Source organism: Salvelinus alpinus, chromosome 5 (genome assembly GCF_045679555.1).
Source record: "Salvelinus alpinus chromosome 5, SLU_Salpinus.1, whole genome shotgun sequence".
Taxonomy (NCBI): Eukaryota; Metazoa; Chordata; class Actinopteri; order Salmoniformes; family Salmonidae; genus Salvelinus; species Salvelinus alpinus.
Window position 1 is genome coordinate 46,204,585 of NC_092090.1, and position 22,938 is coordinate 46,227,522.

Genomic DNA, 22,938 nt, shown 5'->3' on the forward strand with positions numbered 1-22,938 from the left:
GTAAAACTCTGTAGTTCTGCCCCTGAACAAGGCATTTAACCCACTGTTCCTAGGCCGTCATTGAAAATAAGAATTTGTTCTTAACTGACTTGCCTAGTTAAATAAAGGCTAAAAAAATAAAGGCCAAGAGAATTTCTTTGAGTTAAGACGATCAGAAACAGTATCCGATCCACAAATGTACACATTTATAAGCCTACTCAAGATTGACAGGAGCGCTCCAAACAAATTACATTTAATAAATTGACAACTTGTAAATGGAATGAAACAAACCAAAACAACTTGTTTCTCACAAGTGTAGCCTAGGTTGTGCGCTCTGCAAACAACGTGCCCACTCCTAAAAGGACAAAGGTAATACTATATTGAATGCATTAACAGAAGTTACCTTAACCAAACATTAAATATGATAAATTATGGTAATTAACAGTAAATGTGATACTTGTGTGCCATCCCTGCGGCCTCCGCAATAGATTAGTTCACTCAGACAGGCGTGAATCAGACAGGTGTCTTGTGTACCATTTAAAAATATATATATATATTTGCAACTGCTCGACTAAAAAAAATCTTCTTTGACCAACTTCCTGTCGACAAAATGGGGTCAGCCATACTTGATAGGGCGTTTTTAGCAGTGCAAAGTCACACTGTATATCCTTGGTAATGAATGTTCACCAGAATCCATAGTCTTCCTCTAATTGTCAAAGGAAGCCGTTTGACTTTGTATTAGCTAGTTGTGCCAATCAGGAACAGGACCGGGGAAGTGGACGTATAAGGAACTGGGGCCGGATTCACAAAAACTTAAGAAGAAATCTCTTAACTGCCATTTTTTCCCCCCCTTAACTATCGAACTAAGAAGAGAGTTTTTAGCAAAGTTGCTATTCCTCAAAGTTATTGGAAATGTCCTTAAGGTTTTTCCTAAGAAAAAAGTTAATAAATAGGATTCTTGAAAATAATGCTTTAGGATTTCTTCTTGGAAATGTACTTAACTTTAGGACAGCTTGTCTTGAGACGAATGGATACTTTTGTAACCATGAACGTTTTCTTGCGCCTCAGACAGTTGGCTACCGGATATTTTAAATACAGCAAGAATACAAATTACTAGCTCATTATCTAGCTAGTAACAATATATTACAATATTCTAGAAGTGTTAAATAGCTAGTGCTATCTTGTCAATTTGCAAAGAAGAACTTGGCTAACGTTAACATCATTGGCTATAATGTCTTTACATGTTTTCTAGCTAACTTACTGGTCTTCCACCATCTCTATGATAGATGACACCTTCTCCTCCAGCTGTTCCACATTTAATGGACTCTCAGCTCCCTTCTTCTTAGCAGCCAACTTTGTTTTACGGCGTCACTGTCCCTAGCCATACCCCAGACGGCAGAGGCAGACTCGGCCACTCTCGCCCATCCTTTCTTTTTGGTCTCTGCATTGACCCTGTAGTTATCAAGTCTCCCCCACAGCCACCTTTTCCTGGCTGCTATTTCCTCCACCATCGATTCAATATCTTTTCTTGGTTATCCATTTTTGATATAGCTAGTCTGATGGCTGTGTGAAATAACAAAATCCGATTATCCCTGTCACACAGGCTTATTGGTTTCAAGCACGTCACTGTCAATGCCACATAAGATATTTAGAACATTTTGAGGAATTGCATTTCCAAACTATCTTATAAACTTCCTATTTTTTTCCCCCGTTAAACTTCTTACGTTTTTTCGTAAGTAATGTTTTGTGTATCCGGCCCCAGAACTCTGTACAGGGTTCATTTTGAGTTGGAAATTCATTTTCACCTAGCTTATTGACTTTTTAAAAATGAATCTAGATTAGATTTTTTTATTTTAATATTGAATTATCTTGTCAATTGACCATGCGACAAGTGTTTTTATTTTCAAGCATATGAGTGTACTAGAGTTCAAGGAATGTGGATGTGTCCGGGAGCTTTGCTCTTGAAAAACATATTAGATATCAGCTATTTGGTTGACTTGCAATTAATATGACCAAATGGAAGTGTGCTGCTTGGCAGACCTGGATGACAGGGCATTGTAATCTTAAGAGCCCCAGTCATTACCCCAGTCCCACTCAGCCTGGCTAAAACTAGTCTGTCTCTCTGCCTCGGCTCAATCCTCTCAGATGGACACTCAGAGGTGAGACCTGCTCTGCTTATTTCTCTCCCCTCACCCTAAGGGATTACTGGATTACACCTTCAGGGTAGACTCATTAGCTCTGTGAGGTGACGCTATGGGGCCTTTTTTATACAGATTAAAGATGTGGCGTAATGTCAGGTGACTGGATACGTCATGTGTGGTGCTGTGGATCACTTGGTCAGAAAACGCATGAAAGTTAGCAGGGTCAGAGTGAAAGGAGGTGGGAAATGAGAAATATTCTCAGTTTTCTTTTTCTGCCCATCCACTGCTTTGGTATTAACTGCATGGATGCTTGCCAAGTAGGGCAGCAATTTACTTGTCTCTTGTGATGACATGGTAGTTGCAACTGTTGCTTTTGGTAATTTCCCTGCATTTGTCTCTTGAATTTGACTCCCAGAAGTTTGAGTGGGTTGCACATAACTATATCCAGCTACGTAGGCCATCTACAGTCAATCTTACTTGTTCTCTCTTCAGTTTAACAGATTGCCGCCATCATTCCGTGCTGTAAAGGTGATCCCGAAATGTCTTCCAATGGAGACCTGCGAGACGTCGGGAGCTGCGAAAGCTTCTGGGAGGTAAGCTCAACAACTCCAACCCCCAGGGCTGCCAACCCTGTGGAGCTGACCGTTCTGGTGTGGAAGTCGGACTACCACAGGACTGCCCCCTCAGGCAGCCTTCCATCGTTTTCATGGAGGGCTCCTTTTCAGGAGAAACACTACAGGGCAACACTCGTAATGAGTCCCTGCTGATTTATACATTTCCATGTCCTGGCTGTTAGAGGTTCCTCATCCCATTGGCTCCTCTTCCCTCCCCACCTCATCAGGCCTGTCCCATCAAGTTATCACTTGCTCCGAGGAAAACTAGCAGCAGTCGTCACCTGCTCTGTGCATCGAAGAGTTCAGTGGTTGGTTATGTAATATGTCTCTCTCCCTGGTGTCATGACTATCCTGACAGTGGATCGAAAGACTCATCACCTAGGCAAATACCTAGGCAAATGTTTGAAGATAGCCAGACCCCCTCTCTCCCACAGAGGAGTGGAAGGGGGGCTGTGCTGGTCTTGACACCTTAACACTGGGTCGTACATTTAGAGTTTTCTCTTTCTTGCCCTGCAGTATTGGGAAAGAAATCCCTTTGTCTACAGCAGACCTTTGCCGCCAAAAATTCTAACGGCCATAGAATGAACTTTGGAACAATTATTCAAAAGATAGGAATGTTTAAGAATGGATCCGTGGGGATCTAAAGATTAATCCTGTGATATGGTTTATTATTTTGTGATGGTATGACAAAGTAACTAACTCAAAGTGTACGTATGTATCATATGTATCAAGTTTACATCTAAATGTTGTATAAAATGTGATTATAAAAATACTATTGTGAAGACAAATGAAATTGCTTTTCATAAACTTGTGCCCAGTCAGTAACCACGCCCGCGTGAGCACAGACATTTTCTCGGCGTGATGGAACGCCCCCTTTTTGGCCAGAGTGCTTAAATGGACAAGCTAACGAAATGTACATTAGACCAGCCAACGTACAGCGCGAGCTGAGTGTTGACAAATGGTTAGAAACTCTGAAGCTCTCAACCTCAACACGGGTGAAGATCACCTAGGAGACACAAAACATTGGTCTGCAGCTGTGCATGTAAAAGTGGTCCTAGAATTTGACCGAAGCCACGAGGGGAAAGAACAGATCCCTCTAGAATAGTTTCTTCAGATGTACTAATGGTTGTCTAACAATCACTCCACTACCAAAATACATTGTGACCTTACATCGAGCCACTACCGATAGACGTATCCATCGAGTTAAACAGAGAAAGACAGCTACGCTTGAATAGAGATATATATATATATATATATTATTGCGTTTATAATCCGAATGAGCAGTGGTTGGGGTGCTAAGAATTCTGGTTACGGTGAGCGTAGTTTCCAAATGTATGTACGGTAAGTTGACGCTGTCTTTCTCCACCCCCTTTCCATTGTGTAACAAGCCATCATATCGTGTATGTGTATTCTGTGTTAGTATTTAGTTAGTAAATAAATAAGAAGCCAATTTGTGTTTTGCTGAATCATCACTAAGGTTGGGGTTATTGCAGATATCAAGGAGTCTGCAACGTTCCGAATGAGACTCATATGCGGTAATAATGATTAAGTGACTGTTCTCCATATGTAGCAGATCTTTCTTACGCAAGTGTGTGTCCATCTTTACTTAGCCGGGGCACTACAAGAGGACGGTGAAGCGTATCGACGATGGACACAAGCTGTGCAACGAGCTAGTCGGCTGCTTCGCAGAGCGGGCCAAGATTGAGAAGGGCTATTCCCAGCAGCTGAGTGACTGGGCCAAGAAGTGGAGGGGCGTGGTGGAGAAAGGTGAGTTGGCCTGGTAGTGGAGGGACTCATTCGCCGTGGCCACTCCCAAAAGAGCCTGTAGTAAAGCTCATATACTGCCTCAACATTTATCTCATTCTCACCCTGTCAGTGACTAGTACATAAAACGGATATGACACGCCTTCCCAAAGATATAGGTCATCATTTACTGGTTGATAATGACTTCACTCTCATTAAATGACTTGGAGCCAAGTGTTATTGGAGTGAAATGTGTCCATTATCCCCCTGAAGGGCCTCAGTATGGCACCCTGGAGAAGGCGTGGCATGCCTTCATGAATGCTGCTGATAGGCTGAGTGAGATCCACATGGAGCTGAAGGAGCACCTGGCTGTGGAGGACAGCGAGAAGATCCGTAACTGGCAGAAAGATGCCTTCCACAAGCAGATGATCGGAGGGTTCCGGGAGACAAAGGATGCAGATGAAGGATTCCGCAAGGCACAGAAACCCTGGGTCCGGAAACTGAAAGACGTGAGTGTTGCTCTTATTTTATTTTTTTTATTTTTTTTACCAGTTTAATGTTTAGACATCAACCCTGAATGACCAATAATAGATTAGTAGTATACATTGTGTTAAGTATTGTTTGGTATTTTATTAGGATCCCCATTAGCTGTTGTGAAAGCAGAAGCCACTCTTCCTGGGGTCCACACAAAACATGAAACATGACATAATAAAGAACATTAATGTTGCTAGTCTTGTGTGGCTCAGTTGGTAAAACATGAATCTTGCAACGCCAGATTTGTAGGTTTGATTCCCACGGGATACCGGTATGAAAAATGTATGCATTTGCCACCGTAAGTTGCGCTGGATAAGAGCAGCTGCTAAATGACTTAAAATGTAACAATATACAAGAAAAGCTCAAGGACAGAACTACATACATTGTAAAATGGCACACAGCCTACATACTTTTGTATATATAGTGTATGTGGACACCCATTCAAATGAGTAGATTTGGCAATTTCGGTCACACCTAGGTGTATAAAATGGAGCACACATCCATGCAATCTCCATAGACAAACATTGGCAGTAGAATGGCCTTACTGAAGAGCTCATTGACTTTCAATGTGGCACCGTCATAGGATGCCAACTTTCCAAAAAGGCAATTCGTCAAATTTCTGCCCCGCTAGAGCTGCCCCGGTCAACTGTAAGTGGTGTTATTGTGAAGTGGAAATGGCTCAGCCGCGTTAAAATAGGCACACAACGGCCTCCCGGGTGGCGCAGTGCCTTAGTGCCACCAGAGATTCTGGGTTCGAGCCCAGGCTCTGTTGCAGCCGACTGTGACCGGGAGGCCCATGATGCGGCACACAATTGGCCCTGCGTCGTCCGGGCTAGGGAGGGTTTGGCCGGCAGGGATATCCTTGTCTCATTGCGCACTAGCGACTCCTGTGGCGAGCCGGGCACAGTGCACGCTGACCAGGGCTAGGTGTACGGTGTTTCCTCCGACACATTGGTGCAGCTGGCTTCTGGGTTGGATGTGCATTGTGTCAAGAAGCAGAGCGGCTTGGTTGTGTTTGAGGACGCATGGCTCTCGACCTTCGCCTCTCCCGAGTCCGTATGGGAGTTGCAGCGATGAGACAAGACTAACTACTATCAATGAAATTGGGGTAAAATAAAAGAAATAAGCTCACAGAACGGGACCGTTGAGTGCTGAAGCGCGTAAAAATTGTCTGTCCTCGGTTGCAACACTCACTACGGAGTTCCGAACTGCCTCTGGAAGCAACTTCAGCGCAAGAACTGTTTGTAGGGAGCTTAATGAAATGGGTTTCCATGGCAGAGCAGACGCTGACCCAAGCTTAAGATCACTATGCGCAATGCCAAGTGTCGGCTGGAGTGGTGTAAAGCTGTGATGTAAAGCTCGCTGCCATTTGGACTCTGGAGTAATAGAAACGCGTTCTCTGAAGTGATGAATCACACTTCACCATCTGGCAGGCCTACAGATGAATCTGTGTTTGGCGGATGCCAGGAGAACACCCCAAATTCGTAGTGCTAACTGTAAAGTTTGGGGGAGGAGGAATAATGGTCTGAGGCTGTTTTTCATGCTTCTGGCTAGGCCCCTTAGTTGCAGTGAAGGGAAATCTTAACGCTACAGCATACAATGACGTTCTAGACAATTCTTTGCTTCCAACTTTGTGGCAACAGTTTGGGGAAGGCCGTTTCCTGTTTCAGCATGGCAATGCCCCCGTGCACAAAGCAAGGTCCATACAGATATGGCTTGTCAAGATCGGTGTGTGGATGAACTTAACTGGCCTGCACAGAGCCCTGACCTCAACCCCATCGAACACCTTTGGGATGAATTGGAACGCCAACTGCGAGCCAGTCCTAATCGCCCAACATCAGTGGCCAACCTAATGCTCTTGTGGCTGAAAGGAAGCAAGTCCCCACAGCAATGTTCCAACTTCTAGTGGAAAGCCTTCCCAGAAGAGTGGAGGCTGCTGTTGCAGCAAAGGGGGGACCAACTCCATATTAATGTCTGTGATTTTGGATTGAGATGTTTGAAGATCAAGTGTCCATATAGTTTTGGTCATGTAGTGTATCAATACATAAACACAAAATATCTGGGTCAGATAGGGGAGAGGCGTTGTGCCGTGAGGTGTTGCTTTATCTGTTTTCTGAAACCAGGATTGCTGTTAATTTGAGGAATATGAGATGGGAGTTCCATGCAATAATGGCTCTATATAATACTGTACGCTTTAAATTTGTTCTGGATTTGGGAACTGTGGAAAGACCCTTGGTGGCATGTCGGGTGGGCTAGGTGTGTGTCTCAGAGCTGTGTGTCAGTTGACTATACAAACAATTTGGAATTTTCAACACATTGACTGCGTCACTACTTTTTATAAGATACAATCTCAACTCTTAGCCAAGAGAGACTGGTATGCATAGTATTTATATTATCCATCTGATTACAATGAAGAGCAAGACGTGCTGCTCTGTTCCGGGCCCAGCTGCAGCTTAAATATGTCTTTCTTTGCAGCACTTGACCACATGACTGGACAATAATCAAGATAATACAAAATTACAGCCTGCAGGACTTGCTTTTTGGAGTACGGTGTCAAAGCAAAGCGTAATATTATTATGGACAGACCTCTCCCCATCTTTACAACCATAGAATCTATATGTTTTGACAATGATAGTTTACATTCTAAGGTAATGCCAAGTAATTTTGTCTCCTTGACTTGTTCAACAGCCACACTATTAATTATCAGATTTAGCTGAGGTCTAGAGCCTAGGGAATGATTTGTACCAAATACAATGTAGATGTGGGGTTGGCGATGATTGTAAATAGAGAAATTCCTCTGTCCAAGGTGGAGTCGTCTAAGAAGAGTTACCACCAGACCCGTAAGGAGGAGAAGACTGCTTTGACTCGCGAGACCCATGCCAAGGCTGACCCCACCAAGTCACCGGAAGAGGTCCGCAAATTTACAGACCGTGTCGAGAAATGCAACCAGGAATCGGAGAAGGTACTGAAACTCCACCGATCATATGTGAACAATAAGTATTCAGCTAGGTAGTCATCAGTTTGCATTATGTTTATTTTAGTCAAGAGGCTTGTGAGGTCATTGAGGTTTTTTCTTACACGCTGTACTTTAGCTGGAATCCTGATACTTTTGAACCTACTGTTAACCCATGAACACAAGTGACAAGCCAAACTCTTGAGCATTCAATTTGTTATTTGTACCAGCCTTTTGGGCTCCCGGGTGGCGCAGCGGTCTAAGGCACTGCATCTCCGTGCTAGAGGCATCACTACAGACACCCTGGTTCGAGTCCAGGCTGTATCACAACCGGCCGTGATTGGGAGTCCCATAGGGCGGTGCACAATTGGCCCAGCGTCGTCCGGGTTTGGCCCGGGTAGGCCGTCATTGTAAATAAGAATGTGTTCTTAACTGACTTGCCTAGTTAAATAAAGGTTACATATAGGATCAGCTAATTGTCCAGTCTAAATAGCGTATGTGTTGGCGGAATTGGTTCAGTGCAGTTAGAAAGCTTTGTTTTAGTTGGTGTGCTGTCTAGAGGCAGCCTGTAGTCAAGTGTCAAATTGTGGGTGGGGAAGCACATACCGATGTGCCTTTTTTTAAACATGACTGTTTGGCATGCTGAGGCTTGTCAGGTGGCAGCTTTGCAGCGACACGCATATGGACTGGCAGCTGTTTTTGACTGGCTGGATCTGTAGAGGCTGTTACTGTTAGTCTCCCATGTCTAAACTATAATGAGCTGTAGGAAGTGCACAGTAAGGTCCCATTGATGTTGATTTTTGTAATCAAAGCTTTCCTATAAACAAAGCTCCACCTAATTTAGAATGTAGGGATCATTTGTAATTTAGACAGTAAATCCAGTTTTTCTGGATTTATGTCTGTTTACTTGCCCACAGCTAATCTCTTGTGACTACACCCCATAACGGCTCTCTGTCTGCTCAGGGAGGGCAGGCTCTTTCTCTCAGATTACCAACATGCCAAACAACATTAGCTAGGTCAAAGCCAAGTGCTTCCTGGCATCTGACGTTTTTTTTACAATGTATAAATATTTAAAATGGTATAACGGGACAAAATATATAAATGTACACTACCATTCAAAAGTTTGGTATCACATACAAATGAGCTTTTCTTTCAAAAGCAAGGTTTTTTTTGTCCATTTTAAAATAACATCAAATTGATCAGAAATACAGTGTAGACATTGTTAATGTTGTAAATGAATATTGTTACTGGAAATGGCAGATTTTTTAAATGGAATATCTACATAGGTCCATTATCAGCAACCATCACTCCGGTGTTCCAAAGGCATGTTGTGTTAGCTAATCCAAGTTTATCATTTTAAAAGGCTAATTGATCATTAGAAAACCCTGTTTCAATTATGTTAGCACAGCTGAAAACTGTTGTCCTGATTTAAAGAATAATAAAACTGGCCTTCTTTAGACTAGTTGAGTATCTGGAGCATCAGAATTTGTGGGTTCGATTACAGGCTTAAAATGGCTAGAAACAAAGAACTTTCTTCTGAAACTCGTCAGTCTATTCTTGTTCTGAGAAATGAAGGCTATTCCATGCGAGACAACGCTGTGTACTACTCCCTTCACAGAACAGCGCAAACTGGCTCTAACCAGAATAGAAAGAGGAGTGGGAGGCCCCGGTGCACAACTGAGCAAAGGACAAGTCCATTAGTGTCTAGTTTGAGAAACAGACGCCTCACAAGTCCTCAACTGGCAGCTTCATTAAATAGTACACACAAAACACCTGTCTCAAAGTCAACAGTGAAGAGGCGACTCCGGGATGCTGGCCGTCTAGGCAGAGTTGCAAAGGAAAAAGCCATATTTCAGACTGGCCAATAAAAAGAAAAGATTAAGATGGGGAAAAGAACACAGACACTGGACAGAGGAACTCTGCCTAGAAGGCCAGCATCCCGGAGTCGCCTCTTCACTGTTGACTTTGAGACAGGTGTTTTGTGTGTACTATTTAATGAAGCTGCCAGTTGAGGATTTGTGAGGCGTTTGTTTCTCAAACTAGACACTCTAATGGACTTGTCCTTTGCTCAGTTGTGCACCGGGGCCTCCCACTCATCTTTCTATTCTGGTTAGAGCCAGTTTGCACTGTTCTGTGAAGGGAGTAGTACACAGCGTTGTACGAGATCTTCAGTTTCTTGACAATTTCTCACATGGAATTGCCTTAATTTCTTAGAACAAGAATAGACTGACGAGTTTCAGAAGAAATATATTTGTTTCTGGCCATTTTTAGCCTGTAATCGAACCCACAAATGCTGACGCTCCAGATACTCAACTAGTCTAAAGAAGGCCAGTTTTATTGCTTCTTTAATCAGGACAACAGTTTTCAGCTGTGCTAACATAATTGCAAAAGGGTTTTCTAATGATCAATTAGCCTTTTAAAATGATAAACTTGGATTAGCTAATACAACGTGCCATTGGAACACAGGAGTGATGGTGACAGATAATGGGCCTTGGTATGCCTATGTAGATGTTACATAAAAAATCTGCCGTTTCCAGCTACAATTGTCATTTACAACATTAACAATGTCTACACTGTATTTCTGATAAATTTTACGTTATTTTAATGGACAAAAAATGTTGCTTCTTTCAAAAACAAGGACATTTCTAAGTGACCCCAGACTTTTGAACGGTAGTGTAAATGGCTAATGCGTTTCTACCGTTTACTCCCATTTTTTGTTTTGCACGTAAAGATGGTGATGCTGTGATCTGTGTCGGAAGCTAGAGGTCTAGTTAGTTGTGTGTCTGATTTTTAACTCCAGGCAAAGGAGCGCTATGAGAAGGCTTTGGAGGAGCTGAACCGCTGTAACCCACGCTACATGGAGGACATGGAGCAGGTATTTGAGATCACCCAGGAGGCCGAGAAGAACAGGCTGTGCTTCTTCAAGGAGGTCCTGCTGGACATCCACAAACACATGGACCTCTCCAGCAAGGATGGGTATGACAATCACACATTCTGCTGACTAGTACCTCTACCCTTGTTCTGTGAAATATCTTGAGTGAAGTGAGGTAATCTTATTTATTCTTTTTCTGGACTTTATTAATGGTTTACAACGTATCTTGGTTCATATATTTATTTCATAAGAAATATATTTTCCATTTATCTTGAATTGGGTACTGGACATTTGTTACATACAGGTATGATGAGACATCAGTCATGTTTTACAGTTGCATAGATTGATAAGATTGAACAGTAAACGTTGAGCGTGGGCATCTAATAGTGCAACTACTTTGTAGTATTAGCCTACATTTCTGTTCAACAGTATGTGTACACAAGGAGTGAATGTTCAACTGCTGGTGTTGTCCATTAACTAGCAGTCTTTCATATCAGGTCCTTACTGTATTTAGACAAGGGCCAGGTGACCATGGTACTGTCGATGGTTGGGCTGAACAAATATTCAGTGGAATTTGGCCACATTCTTATAGCTTGGTATTACCAGAGGTTGAGATAAACCTGGCATAGTACAGTAAGAGTTGATCTATGGGTTTGGCTGGATAAAGTCGACCAATCCCACAACAAAAACAACCTCAGTCACACATTCCAATAGAAGGCTAAATAAAAAAAATGTTATGGTGATTTCAGTTTTATTTGTGGACCTCTGCATATCCTCCCATTTAAAAAAAATGGTTTGAAGTATTTTATGTTCCTATAATGAAATGGTTTTTGACGCGTGTGCTCTCATTTTGCCACAGACCCCTGTTATCCTGTGTGTTCATACCCAAGATGTTCACATTACATACTTGTCGTTAGTTCAACACGGGTGGATGCAGTCTTACGCATTGACCACAGTATTGTGTGGAGAATGTGACTCCAGTGATTTAACAGAGGAATTTGTCCCTTAGATTCAAGGTCCTGTACAGTGACCTGGGCCAGACCATCACTGCAGCCAATGACAGCGAAGACCTGAGGTGGTGGAGAAACACCCATGGGCCTGGGATGAGCATGAACTGGCCACAGTTTGAGGTAAAGGACATTTGTCGGTCTAACCTTTTTTTATGTAAACAATTGTCTATTGAATGAGGGCACATGAGTTACAATACAAATTGCATACCGTAAGCTTATAATAAATGTTGCCTATGTTTACTGATTTTCAAATAGTATATATGAAACCCAAATGATCTGGTAAAGAAACGTTGTAAAAGGTATTCACTGTTCATATAAATAAGAAATCTTCTCCATAGAGCCATATTGAGCTCTTGCTTGAACTGTTGGTGAATTCCCGAATGGGGATGACATTGAATGGGCCCTTGTGTGACATGTGGACCTGAGTGGGTTCTGGAATGCTGGAGTGCTTTCTTAGAGCTAAAGCCTGCTCTGACCACCCCACACACAGCCCAAGGTTTGTAAGCCAGGCCATTAAAACTGCTCCGCAGTCACCACCTTCACTCTACTGCACATGCAGGAGGCTGCAAAATGCAATTTTTCTGTTTTGTGGGAAATTACAGCTACTGTGAACAAAAAAATCCTCTACTTCATAATGATCAGTTTAAAGCTGGCGATAGCTGGCACACAGGAGTATGTTGATCTGGAAACCGGCGTTGGTTTCCAGTTCCAGGCAAAGCCACTGTGAAGCTTGTGGAGAGTGAGAACGAGGCAGCTCTCCTCTGTCTCCTTAGGAATCCTTTGGCATTCCCACTGGTTTCCCCGGACACAGGGGCCCTTTGTCCTGGCTGGGGAGCAGCACAGCTCTCTGTAGTGGCTCCAGCACTAGGCACAAGGCTTCAAAAGCGCTCTGGTTATTTAGTATCCTCTCAAAGATGATGCCTCAACATGTGACTGGCGAAACTGTACCCTCAGTTATCAGTTAACACCCGTTTATTGTCATTTTCTTTCTCCGCTTTTCACTGGATGGTGATTTTGGTTTAAATTACAGTTCTGTGAGGTGGCTGTTCTTTTGTGGTGTTTGGGTGTGGTTTTGATCGACTGCATTGATAAAACAAACTTTAAAAAACACAATATGCCAGATGAATACAATAAATATTTCACTCAGTAAGTGTGAGAGATGTTCAAAATAAGCTATACTGTTTGGAAGAAGCATCTGTATGTGTGAGAAAATGGGATGTTACCAGCTGGTGATAGTTAGAAAACATAAAATAGTTCCATGCTTTTTAAAGTGTCTTTTATTAACAGTTGTCTGTTTGTCCCAGGAGTGGTCCCCTGAGTCAAACCGCTCCATCTCCAACCAGAAGGCGAGGAACAGCCGGGCCGAGGACGTGGTCACCCTGACCAACATTGTCCCTTCGAGCGAGGAGGCACCCCAGACCCCTCAGGAGACCACCAGGTAACTGTGCTCTCGGGTCATTTGCAGGTCACAATCACAGTAGCTTCTGTACCAAATTAGTTGTTCAAATTTAGAGATGACTCTTTGTCTGACTGCACCACTATTCATGACTTGTCTTCTCAGCTTTAGGGCAGTTAACAATGTTAACATGTCATTCATCTTCTATAATACAATAGTTGCCTTGTGCAGGGAGCAGGAAAGACTGGGAAAAATAGTTGTGGAGGACAGTATCTTGTTTTTCTGACTCACTGTCACCATGGGACAATGGATGTTTATGAGGAGTACATCCTTTTTTTATTTGTAATAAAAATGAATAACTTTGGTACACGAGGCAGAGTTTTTATTTTTCAAAAACATGACAAACGAAAGGATGACAGTTATTGTTTAACTCCTTGTTGGTTTGCTCCAGAGACGTATACTGAACCTCTGAGGTGTTTAGACTACAATTATTCCAGCTTTTGAAGAACTATTTGGCTTCTGCTACTGTATTTGTCTTGTGTTCTTAGTAACCGTGGTCCCCCAAGGAGTTAACTTCCTGTATCCACAGAGAGCTGCAGCCTCTAATTAGTGTTTGTACTAGTGCTGAGTCAGAGGCCTTATGTCTTTTTTGCCTTTTTTTTTATTCTTGTGTTGCATTTAACCTCCATATTCAGTTAACATACACCAGTCACAGATGTTCATCTGAGTGTGTGAGCACTGCGATCAAATGAAGGTGTATTGATGTAGTGTCACCTTTCATAGAACTTGTTGGGGGGGGGGGGGGACCTGTGGTCGCTACCACCCTCTGTTGGTTAGTTATTGCTACAGTGACATGAGAATACACGGCCCGTTTTATGACAATGTTTTGATTTCTGGTTTCAGCCTCCATGTGTAGTTTGGAAGAGAATATTACATGTTCAGTGTTTTCTTCATACCATCCTTGTATGACTACTCAAAGTAATAGATTTGTTTAGCTTTTTTTGGGCCAAGGGATACTAACCCTCTGCCCTTTTTCCTTTCCTGTCAATAGAGGGGTTAAAGACTACTCATCAGACTGGTCTGACGAAGACATCCCCAAAAAGGTCATCGCTGCTAATGGGGTGGAGGAGGAAGAGAAGGTAGCAGGTGTACGAGTTAGAGCGTTGTATGATTACACTGGGCAGGAGGCGGATGAGCTGAGCTTTAAAGCAGGTATTAATCCCTACTAATGCTTATTAATGTCACCGGACATCGACACACACACACACACACACACACACACACACACACACTCGGACCAATGTATGCATGGCAGCCACAGCTCACTTTGGTCCTAATGCACACTTTGTCTTGCTAAACTAGTGGCATGGATATTAATTCACCGTTTGTTCATTTGGTCTAGAAACGTGTTGAATTTAAAAAAATGAGAAACAGTAGGAGAATTAATACAAGTGTGATTTGCACAACATGAGCATCAGATTTGAAGACCCTGTGCAGCGATATTATTTGTATCCTACCACTTACCTGATTTAGTTATGGAAAGGATATGTATCGTACAGGATCAGCCTTGGTTCCCTTTGGTCTGATTTTATTTACACATATCCTTGATTATAATTATTTCGTAGGATGTCCTGTTTGAAACATTACTGTGTTTACAGCTTTGGGCGAAGTTACTCATCTTAATTCTGGATGTTTAACACTCAAAATGTAACTAATAAGAAGGCAATGCATGTTGCCAAACTAAATGATTATCAAATAATCATTTTTAAACCCCTACAACTCGTCAACACTGCAGGTAAGTGTTGCAATTGATGGTCATGACGATTATGTTTTGTGCAACGTGTGTGAATGAACCTTGAACTCAACCATACTTGTCATTTGTCAAGAGACTTCACAAAATTCAGTTATTTTATCCTAGATGATTCCTGCCAGCTAAAAGGCACAGGGTAAAATTGTCCATTATTTTGATTAGCAGTTAATTCCCATGATCACGACGACCCTAGAGGACCCTTTGTTACGCCAGTGGAAATAAAACTGCCGTTAAGGCAGTGCTAAGGCCCCTCTGTTTGGTGGGGTCACACTCAAGTCTTCCTCCCAGTGGAGCTTAACCAGTCTAAGCCCACGTCAGAGCCCAGTCTAACTGGGAGCCAATGTCTGGGTCTATCTCCTAGATTAGTAGATATCTACACAGAGGGGGGTCGTACACCCTTGGATTTGGAGTGGATACTGGATAATAGGAGTTGAAGTCCCCATGTGGATAGACCTTAGTAGACCTTAGTGCACTGTGGCCTTGCTTTTGGTCTACTTTGGTTCCAGTCTTGAGGGATCACAAAATGCCAAATCATTTGAGGCAGGGGTTAACGATACTTTGGAGGAATAAGCCCTCACACTGAGCTTTTGCTTTCTAGAAGAGCACCTCAGATTAAACTAAGAGGTGATATAGCTAGATGTCAATATTTTAGTCATTTCAACTATTTGGATATGGTGAACACGATTTACACAGGTAATTATGCTGCCACCTTATGGTGGTCCCTGTAACAAAACTGAGATTCAGATTCAGTACATTACAACAGGTGGTGTCTGTGGAATATTCCCGATATACATGGGACTGGGAGAAAGTGTGAGTTATTATTTAAGCATGGTCCGCTGTGCTTTCTGCTCTCTCATCACTCAGGTGAAGAACTAATGAAGATGGGTGTGGAGGACGAGCAGGGCTGGTGCAAAGGGCAGCTGGCCAACGGAGAGGTGGGCCTTTACCCTGCTAACTATGTCCAGGTCGTCACATCCTGATGACCCGCCCCCTTCCTGGGCAATAATGCAGCCAATGGTACTACAGAGTACAGACATCATGAGAATTACTGACAGCAACACCAGCACAGCCAGTCCCCCCCCCCCCCCTCCCCAGAAGACTGGATGTGCTTGGTGTTTTTGTTGCGACAGCTGTTGCTCTTCATTTCAAGTATAATGAAAACAGAATATTAAAACTGAATTAAAAACTGATGTTTCCTTAACAAACTACTAGAGGATTAATAACAAGAATGGAGGTCATCATCCCATGGACTTTATCCTCAGTCTTTGTGAGAGACAACCAGTACAGTGCCTTTGAAAAGGATACCAGGGAAGGATGTTTGCAGAGCGTTCCTCTACCATGTGATTGGCTGCACTCGCAGTGGATTAGGCTGGGTGACGATATGAGCGACCCCTGGAGGACAGGATAGTACATAGCAAGTCAACTGATCACGAGAATGCCTCTGCAAGGATGCAGAAATGATCTCTCTTCAGTTGTGCATCTCAACTTTTGACATTTCAGTAGCTTTCACTCAAAGCACAATTCACTTCAAGTATTTATTAAGATGAGATGGTATGCACAGTTTTTCACCTGTTACTTGCAGTTTCTTTACGATATGTTGTGTACTTCACGTGTTCATTTTCCCGACTATGTTTAGTATGTAGATACACTTAATATTTGTAATGGTATGTGTGGGATAGTTAGTAGATTAAGGTTACAGTGCATTCAAACCCACATTGGTTTGCTGTGCACGCTTAGTTTTTTTATTTTCAGTAAAATAGCCATACTTATGTGAGATTAGGGATTTGAGAGTAATTCCATATCGCCTATTTTGCTACCATTTTTTTTGTATTCAACATTTTACCTACAGTCAGACTTATTTGCATTTTAATTTATTTTTCTTGTTTAAATCATTTTAAATATACTTTTTTGCATATGAACTAAACCAACTAAACCAGGGAGAGGTAAGACTTGTGTAAGTTAGTTGATTTAAACCTGTGGGACGAAGTGAGATGCAAGGTGTGTGTACAGCTATGAGACTGTTTTGAGGGCAATGGAAATATTTCTGTCTCCACGGCTCTGTGCTCACTGTGAACATGGTTTTACATGAAACTTCTGTAACAAGCTAATCTATGTACAATTCAGAAATTAAACATTTGAATCAAATCCCGATCCACCAGCTGAATTATTTTCACTTCTCGTCTTATGAGGATAATCAGGAAGTATTGTTGAATGGATTCTTATGCTTGGAAATGAGTTGTGTGGTTCACACAACCATCTTATGTCTGGAGATTAATATAAAATGTGTCTTATGCAATTAATATCACAAATTTTCTCATTACGTATCTTAAGGTTACCTTTTAAGACCGGTGTCGAGCCATGCATTGGTGAACCATGCCCAGTGAGAAACAATGGTGATTTACTGTAAACCAGTGAACAAACAAGCCATAAAATTACTCTAGTATATATCTGTCACATGGGAATAACAATATTGGAACTTCCTGGATATTATTCTGCACATTTCTAGTAGGTAGTAAATCTAAATGTGCACTGATAACATGACCTTCAAGCCCTGGCATTCCCAGGAGTGGTGTACGGAACCATTTCTATAGAATACATTTCCTTCAATGTAGTGACTGAGTTGCTTTGCAGTAACATTGGACTTGGGTGTTAGTTTGATGAACCAAAACATAATGAGAACAAAGACGGCTTTGTAAACAGTAATGATTGTTATTGTATGTAAATGAATTGCGAAATCATTTATTGTAAGGGATGTATGTGGTGAAGTTGATTTTTGAACGTTAAAGTTGAAAAACTTGAATATGAATGTAAAAATAGTGTGAACAGCATTAACTAAACCATCGTTTTCATACATACACTGAGTATACACAATGTTAACACCTGTTCTTTCCATGAGACTAACCAGGTGATGTTAAATCCACTCAAGTGTAGTTGAAGGGGAGGAGACAGGTTAAAGAAGGATTTTTAAGCCTTGAGACAATTGAGACCTGGATTGTGAATGTGTGCCATTGAGGGTGAATGGGCAAGACAATGTTAGTGATTTTGAACGAGGTATGGTAGTAGGTGCCAGGCGCACCAGTTTGTGTTAAGAGCTGCAACGCTCAACAGTTTCCCGTGTGTATCAAGAATGGTCCACCACCCAAAGGACATCCAGCCAACTTGACACAACTGTGGGAAGCATTGGAGTCAACATGGGCCAGCATCCCTGTGCAACACTTTCGACACCTTGTAGAGTCCATTTCCCAATGAATTGAGGCTGTTCTGAGGGCAAAGTAAGGTATTCCTAATATTTAGTATACTTGGTGTACATGGCCAGTTAGAGGAAAGTTATTGTTTTGGGGCATATCTGCAGACCTTTCTTGTTTTGGCTGCACATGTTCAAGTCTGAGAAGAGTGTTGATTATAAAGTGTCATAAATCATTGTCTTGAATTGCCTATGTTATCTAAATCAAAAAGCAGGATGTATTTATGGTTTCGCTATGTTTATTCCATAACCAAAACATTGATATTTTCAAAATTGTTTCATTTGGTGAAGCATCTATTTATGAAATTAATTATGGGTTATGGCGTTGACTCCAGAGACCTGGGTCAAATGCATATCTTTGAGGTGCACCTGATTTAGCTTGGAGTTTGCAATGTTGGTACTATTTCATTGGAACTTTTCTTCGTGGCAAAAATGTATCAAGCAGTCAATTATTTTAACGTATTTGACAATTGTATTTGACCCCGGTTTGACTAACCATAATTAGGTTTGAAATAATAATTTGATCTCCCCTATCTTGGGAGGCTACAGTAGCCTGCACGAGTGTGATTTTATTTATTGTAAGTATGTATTACCTTGTTTTTGCAGGCTTTGAATGAGGTGACAACTGGAAATGAGGACATGGACTCCTCAGGTAGGCCATGAATCCCATTTTCTTGTTATGAGAAGACAAGCCAAGATAACATCTGAATCATTAATTCAACCTGCTACGTGATGCAGTTATTGTACGATGATTATTCTAGATTGCCTTTAATGTTTTGTCTTTGGTACAGATACATTTGACAGTGATCTTGACGTCTCCGACGTAACTGAGGCCGCCAACGAAAACTTAGGTAAGATCTTGCTTTAAAGAATGTGTATCAAATCTATTGGATTTTGTCTACACTATGCTGTCCAAAGCACAGACATATGTTTTTATTCTTCTATTCTATTTCTATAGTCCAATAATGACACAATTAAGGTGAAACCATGGCAATGAACTCTGGATTGAAGTATTTACCATTATTTCCTACCATGGGCATTGACAGACATGATCCACTCATCCTATTTGGAGATATTGCTATGGAAACTAGGATTCAGAATGCTTCTCCATGCACAGCTTGAGATTGCAAGTGGCCCAAAAGCAAGAATGGGGTTCTGACTGTGCCTGTGTACATCTCCTCTTTGTATAGTAAGTGTATTTTTGAATTCATTTTGAATAGTGGCCATTCACACCTAACTTTCATTATGATCGCCTTACTGCTGTCTAATTTAAAGGTTCCTAAATTCAGTGCGGTGAAAATCGTCTTACGCATTCTTTACAGCTTTAAAGGAGAAAGATATCATCATAAAAGGACTGATCTCCTTCCACCTGTCTACCTGCATCCAATTTTTGTGGTGGAAGCAGCATCAAGATGATTTGTATTTCCACCCTGGAAATGGGTGTGTTACAAGTAGACATTCAAGTGAAAAGGGAATTTCATATAATGCAGTTTTGTCTCCAGTCGTTGTCTTTCCTAACACAATACTGTTAATATCGAAGGTAAGACTGTCTGTGTGCTTTGCTCCTGTCTCTAAGGTGCTGGTCATATTTGGGACGTCGAGGTGGTCAACAGCGTGACTGTGTCCATCATGAAGTCCTGCATGCTCTGGGCTTCCACCATGAGCAGAACCGCTGCGAACGGGACAATGATGTCACAGAGAACATCAGCAAAGGTAAGAGGCCTCCACTTTCACTTTGTTTGAGATGTTGCTAATGTGTTTCTATTGTCAGACTGACAATACTAATGTCTTATCACAGTGAAAAATCTCTAAATCTCTTCTTTTAGGCAAGGAACACAACTTCAGAAAGGTGGAAACCAATAACTTGATGACCCCGTATGACTACACCTCTGTGATGCACTATGGAAGGTCAGCTTCTAGGACTATTTGTATTCATTCAAGCTAAAATAAACTTTCAATCTCCCACATACGGGTATGCCACAGTTGTACATGTACTATGCTTGATATGTCTTCCAGGTATGCATTCTCTGAAGAGTATGGTAAGCTGCCAACTACCATTCCAAAGCCAGACTCTAATGTTCAGATCGGAGGGGCCCGACAGATGAGTCGCCTGGACATCGTGAGGGTCAACAGGTTGTACTACTGCAGTGAGTATTGGGCTTTATTTTACTATATCTTACAATAGGAAATGCATGTTTTCTTTCAATCATGCATTTCATAACATGAGAATAAATGTTTGTTTTTGTCAACTTTGTCAACACTGCTGATGATGGTGTGCCTTTTCATGTTTTTTGTCTTTTCACCCCGGTAGGAGGACACTTGAATAAATGAATTTAGAAGACTACATCAGATATTTCAACCAACAACTATTTGAAATAAAACCAAATACCAGCTAATCAATTAGCTTCTGGATGAGGTCAAATTCACTTCGCACAATACTCATCGCTTTGTATTGTGTTGTGGATACTTCACCACCCAGTTGGTTGTGATTATTCTCTCAACCAAATATACTTTTTTGTGTCATTTTGACACTGTTATTGTAGATATTATTCGGGGTGATTGTGAGACATTCAGTACTCATTGTTCTATTGCATTGGTTGTGTGGTTAATGTTGATGTGACTTCATATCCCATGTTTCCCCCATTTATTAGCATTCAGAATCTTGACAGGTACTGTATCTAGCTGCATTCATATTTGCTCAATAAAAGCTCATGTGCCAAGTGACAGTGCATTTGTTCCACTAGGTGGCATCTGAATCTCATGTACAGTCATACATTATTTCTTTCATGTTTCCATTAAAATATAGAATTCCTTACCAGTTGGACAGATTTTGCGGCTTCCCCTACACCTCCAATGAAACTAGTGACTTTTCTACGAAAAGATAAGCACAATGGGTAAGGTAATATAGTGAATGCATACCACACACATACATAAAAATGGGTGTCAGACATGAATAAGCCAAACCTACAACAACAAAAAATCTAGAATCCGTGCATCCAAGCATCCAGAAATATACTGAAACATGTCTGCCTCATCTTCCAAGAGTTGAAACCGTTCCCTAGAGAACCTCTAGCCACCTCCAGGTAAATCACGCTGTCGAGATCTGTCAGTGACTCACTGGTGCCATCACCAACCTGATAATTGGCTTTGTCAAAGCTTTGTCTCACATTCGGCGACGGGTTAGGGGGAGGCAGCAAATAAAAAGGGGAAACGAGTCGAAGTACTGTACCCACACAGGACTATTTAGACCTAGAAGAACAGGGAGAGTAAAAAGAAAACATTGCAACAAATACAATTGGCCCTTTTTCTATGTGCAGCGTCTACAAGTTGTATGGGCTTCTATACTATCTAATGTTCCTCCACCGTAGATGTATTTTTAGAGACAGGTATGTCCTCGTTCAGTAGATTGGACACAATGTGATGCTATTGTATAATCATGGCAAATGAAATGTGGTTGTGTTACTGCTGTAAGCCATGGCAGGAAGCTTCGGAGTGTACGCTGAGCTTAGCAAGCCTGGAGGAGTTAGACAGTCCCACAGTCCCAATTTACTTTCAGCCTCAACACCTCCTGCTCGGCTCCGACTGTGAGCTGGAGAGGAGGGGTGTCTGGCACAGGGATTGAAAAGTGGTTCAAAGCACAGCAGAATGTTCATCCATTGAACTGATAAGATAACTTTTATCTTCCCTCCCTTGCTCCATCTCCATCTCTCTCTCTCTCGCTCTTTCCTTCCCCCTCCTGCTGCTCTTGTTTTACTTGAGTTATATTACTCGACACACTAGCAAATAAATGTTATGAGCTTTTTCTCACTCCATGCTCTGACATTTCTTTCTTCATGCTTTGAATGTACAAACATCAACAAAAGCTCTTCTGCAGAGCTGGAGATGACATTTTTAGAGGTGCATGTTTGCTTCTCAACTCTTGCAAACATTCTGTAGACGAAGTAGTGTCAGTGTTTACTATTAATATACACACCAATGGCTCCAAGGGTTTAATGATCTGGCCTGTATTTTTCCTCTAATTATTAACTCTGAGGAAACCAGTTGAATTTGATATTATTTGTTGATGATGACAGACTGCAGTTCCCAACATTATAAAGGAAGACCATATAGGGATGAATGGGGGTAGAGTATTTTGAAACCTCTATAGGTCTCATGATTAATGTACTCACTTCCCATGTGATCAATGGCAGCTCACATTTGCATATGGGAGTCAATTAATATGCGATTAAATCCATTATCTAACCAGGATGATTTAGGTTGTGTGATGGTTACAGATGGGCGATGGAGGAGAAAGGCATAAAAATAAAATGGCAAATGAAAGTGATTACGGTAAGTGGCATACACATTCAACATTCAGTACATTTTTTTTAGTCTGCACAAATTATTCAGTTCATTTATTACATTTAGGTATTCTTTCTAGTTATTAGCCATTTAAATTCTGCTTACAGCCATCAGGTTTTACAAAAGCTGCTGACCTAACTCCATGTGCACAGGAGCAGCCTTCAATCCTCCCTATGTGCCCTGACCTGCATGAGTGTCAAAACCCCACATACACATGAATAATTGAGAAGTTGTATTTTTGGCCTTTGAAGATATTGGATGTCGAATGGGTCCCGTATGCTTGGCCAAGAGACAGCTTTCC

General features: G+C 41.7%; 2 protein-coding genes across 11 annotated transcripts in view; both read left to right on the plus strand.

Annotated features, from left to right (window-relative positions):
- Window positions 1–17,197, plus strand: part of LOC139576261 (protein kinase C and casein kinase II substrate protein 3-like) — a 31,207-nt gene extending 14,010 nt beyond the window's left edge. For 6 of the 10 annotated variants that reach the window (XM_071402093.1, XM_071402095.1, XM_071402094.1 and 3 more), the window contains 9 exons: window positions 2,613–2,713; window positions 4,345–4,501; window positions 4,751–4,986; window positions 7,818–7,973; window positions 10,765–10,940; window positions 11,846–11,966; window positions 13,151–13,284; window positions 14,294–14,454; window positions 15,917–17,197. In XM_071402093.1, coding sequence (XP_071258194.1) covers window positions 2,660–2,713; window positions 4,345–4,501; window positions 4,751–4,986; window positions 7,818–7,973; window positions 10,765–10,940; window positions 11,846–11,966; window positions 13,151–13,284; window positions 14,294–14,454; window positions 15,917–16,032 — 1,311 coding nt within the window. In that variant the 5' untranslated portion in view covers window positions 2,613–2,659 and the 3' untranslated portion in view covers window positions 16,033–17,197. The remainder of the gene's footprint in view (window positions 1–2,612; window positions 2,714–4,344; window positions 4,502–4,750; window positions 4,987–7,817; window positions 7,974–10,764; window positions 10,941–11,845; window positions 11,967–13,150; window positions 13,285–14,293; window positions 14,455–15,916) is intronic. The other 4 variants (XM_071402101.1, XM_071402102.1, XM_071402103.1 and 1 more) reach the window with 2 other exon arrangements.
- Window positions 17,198–18,935: 1,738 nt separating this feature from the next.
- On the plus strand, window positions 18,936–21,811 carry LOC139575301 (hatching enzyme 1.2-like). The gene is made up of 5 exons (XM_071400249.1): window positions 18,936–18,948; window positions 19,088–19,147; window positions 19,842–20,009; window positions 20,123–20,204; window positions 20,313–21,811. Exons 1-5 carry the CDS (start codon window positions 18,936–18,938, stop codon window positions 20,479–20,481), a joined length of 492 nt encoding a protein of 163 aa, XP_071256350.1. The 3' UTR covers window positions 20,482–21,811.
- The last annotated feature ends 1,127 nt before the right edge of the window (window positions 21,812–22,938 follow it).

Excerpts from the sequence above, each read along its gene's own strand:
- LOC139575301 (XM_071400249.1), top strand. Across the intron at positions 19,148-19,841 it reads GGCCGCCAACGAAAACTTAG|ACTGTCTGTGTGCTTTGCTC; the intron begins GTAAGATCTTGC and ends ATCGAAGGTAAG. Across the intron at positions 20,010-20,122 it reads CACAGAGAACATCAGCAAAG|GCAAGGAACACAACTTCAGA; the intron begins GTAAGAGGCCTC and ends CTCTTCTTTTAG.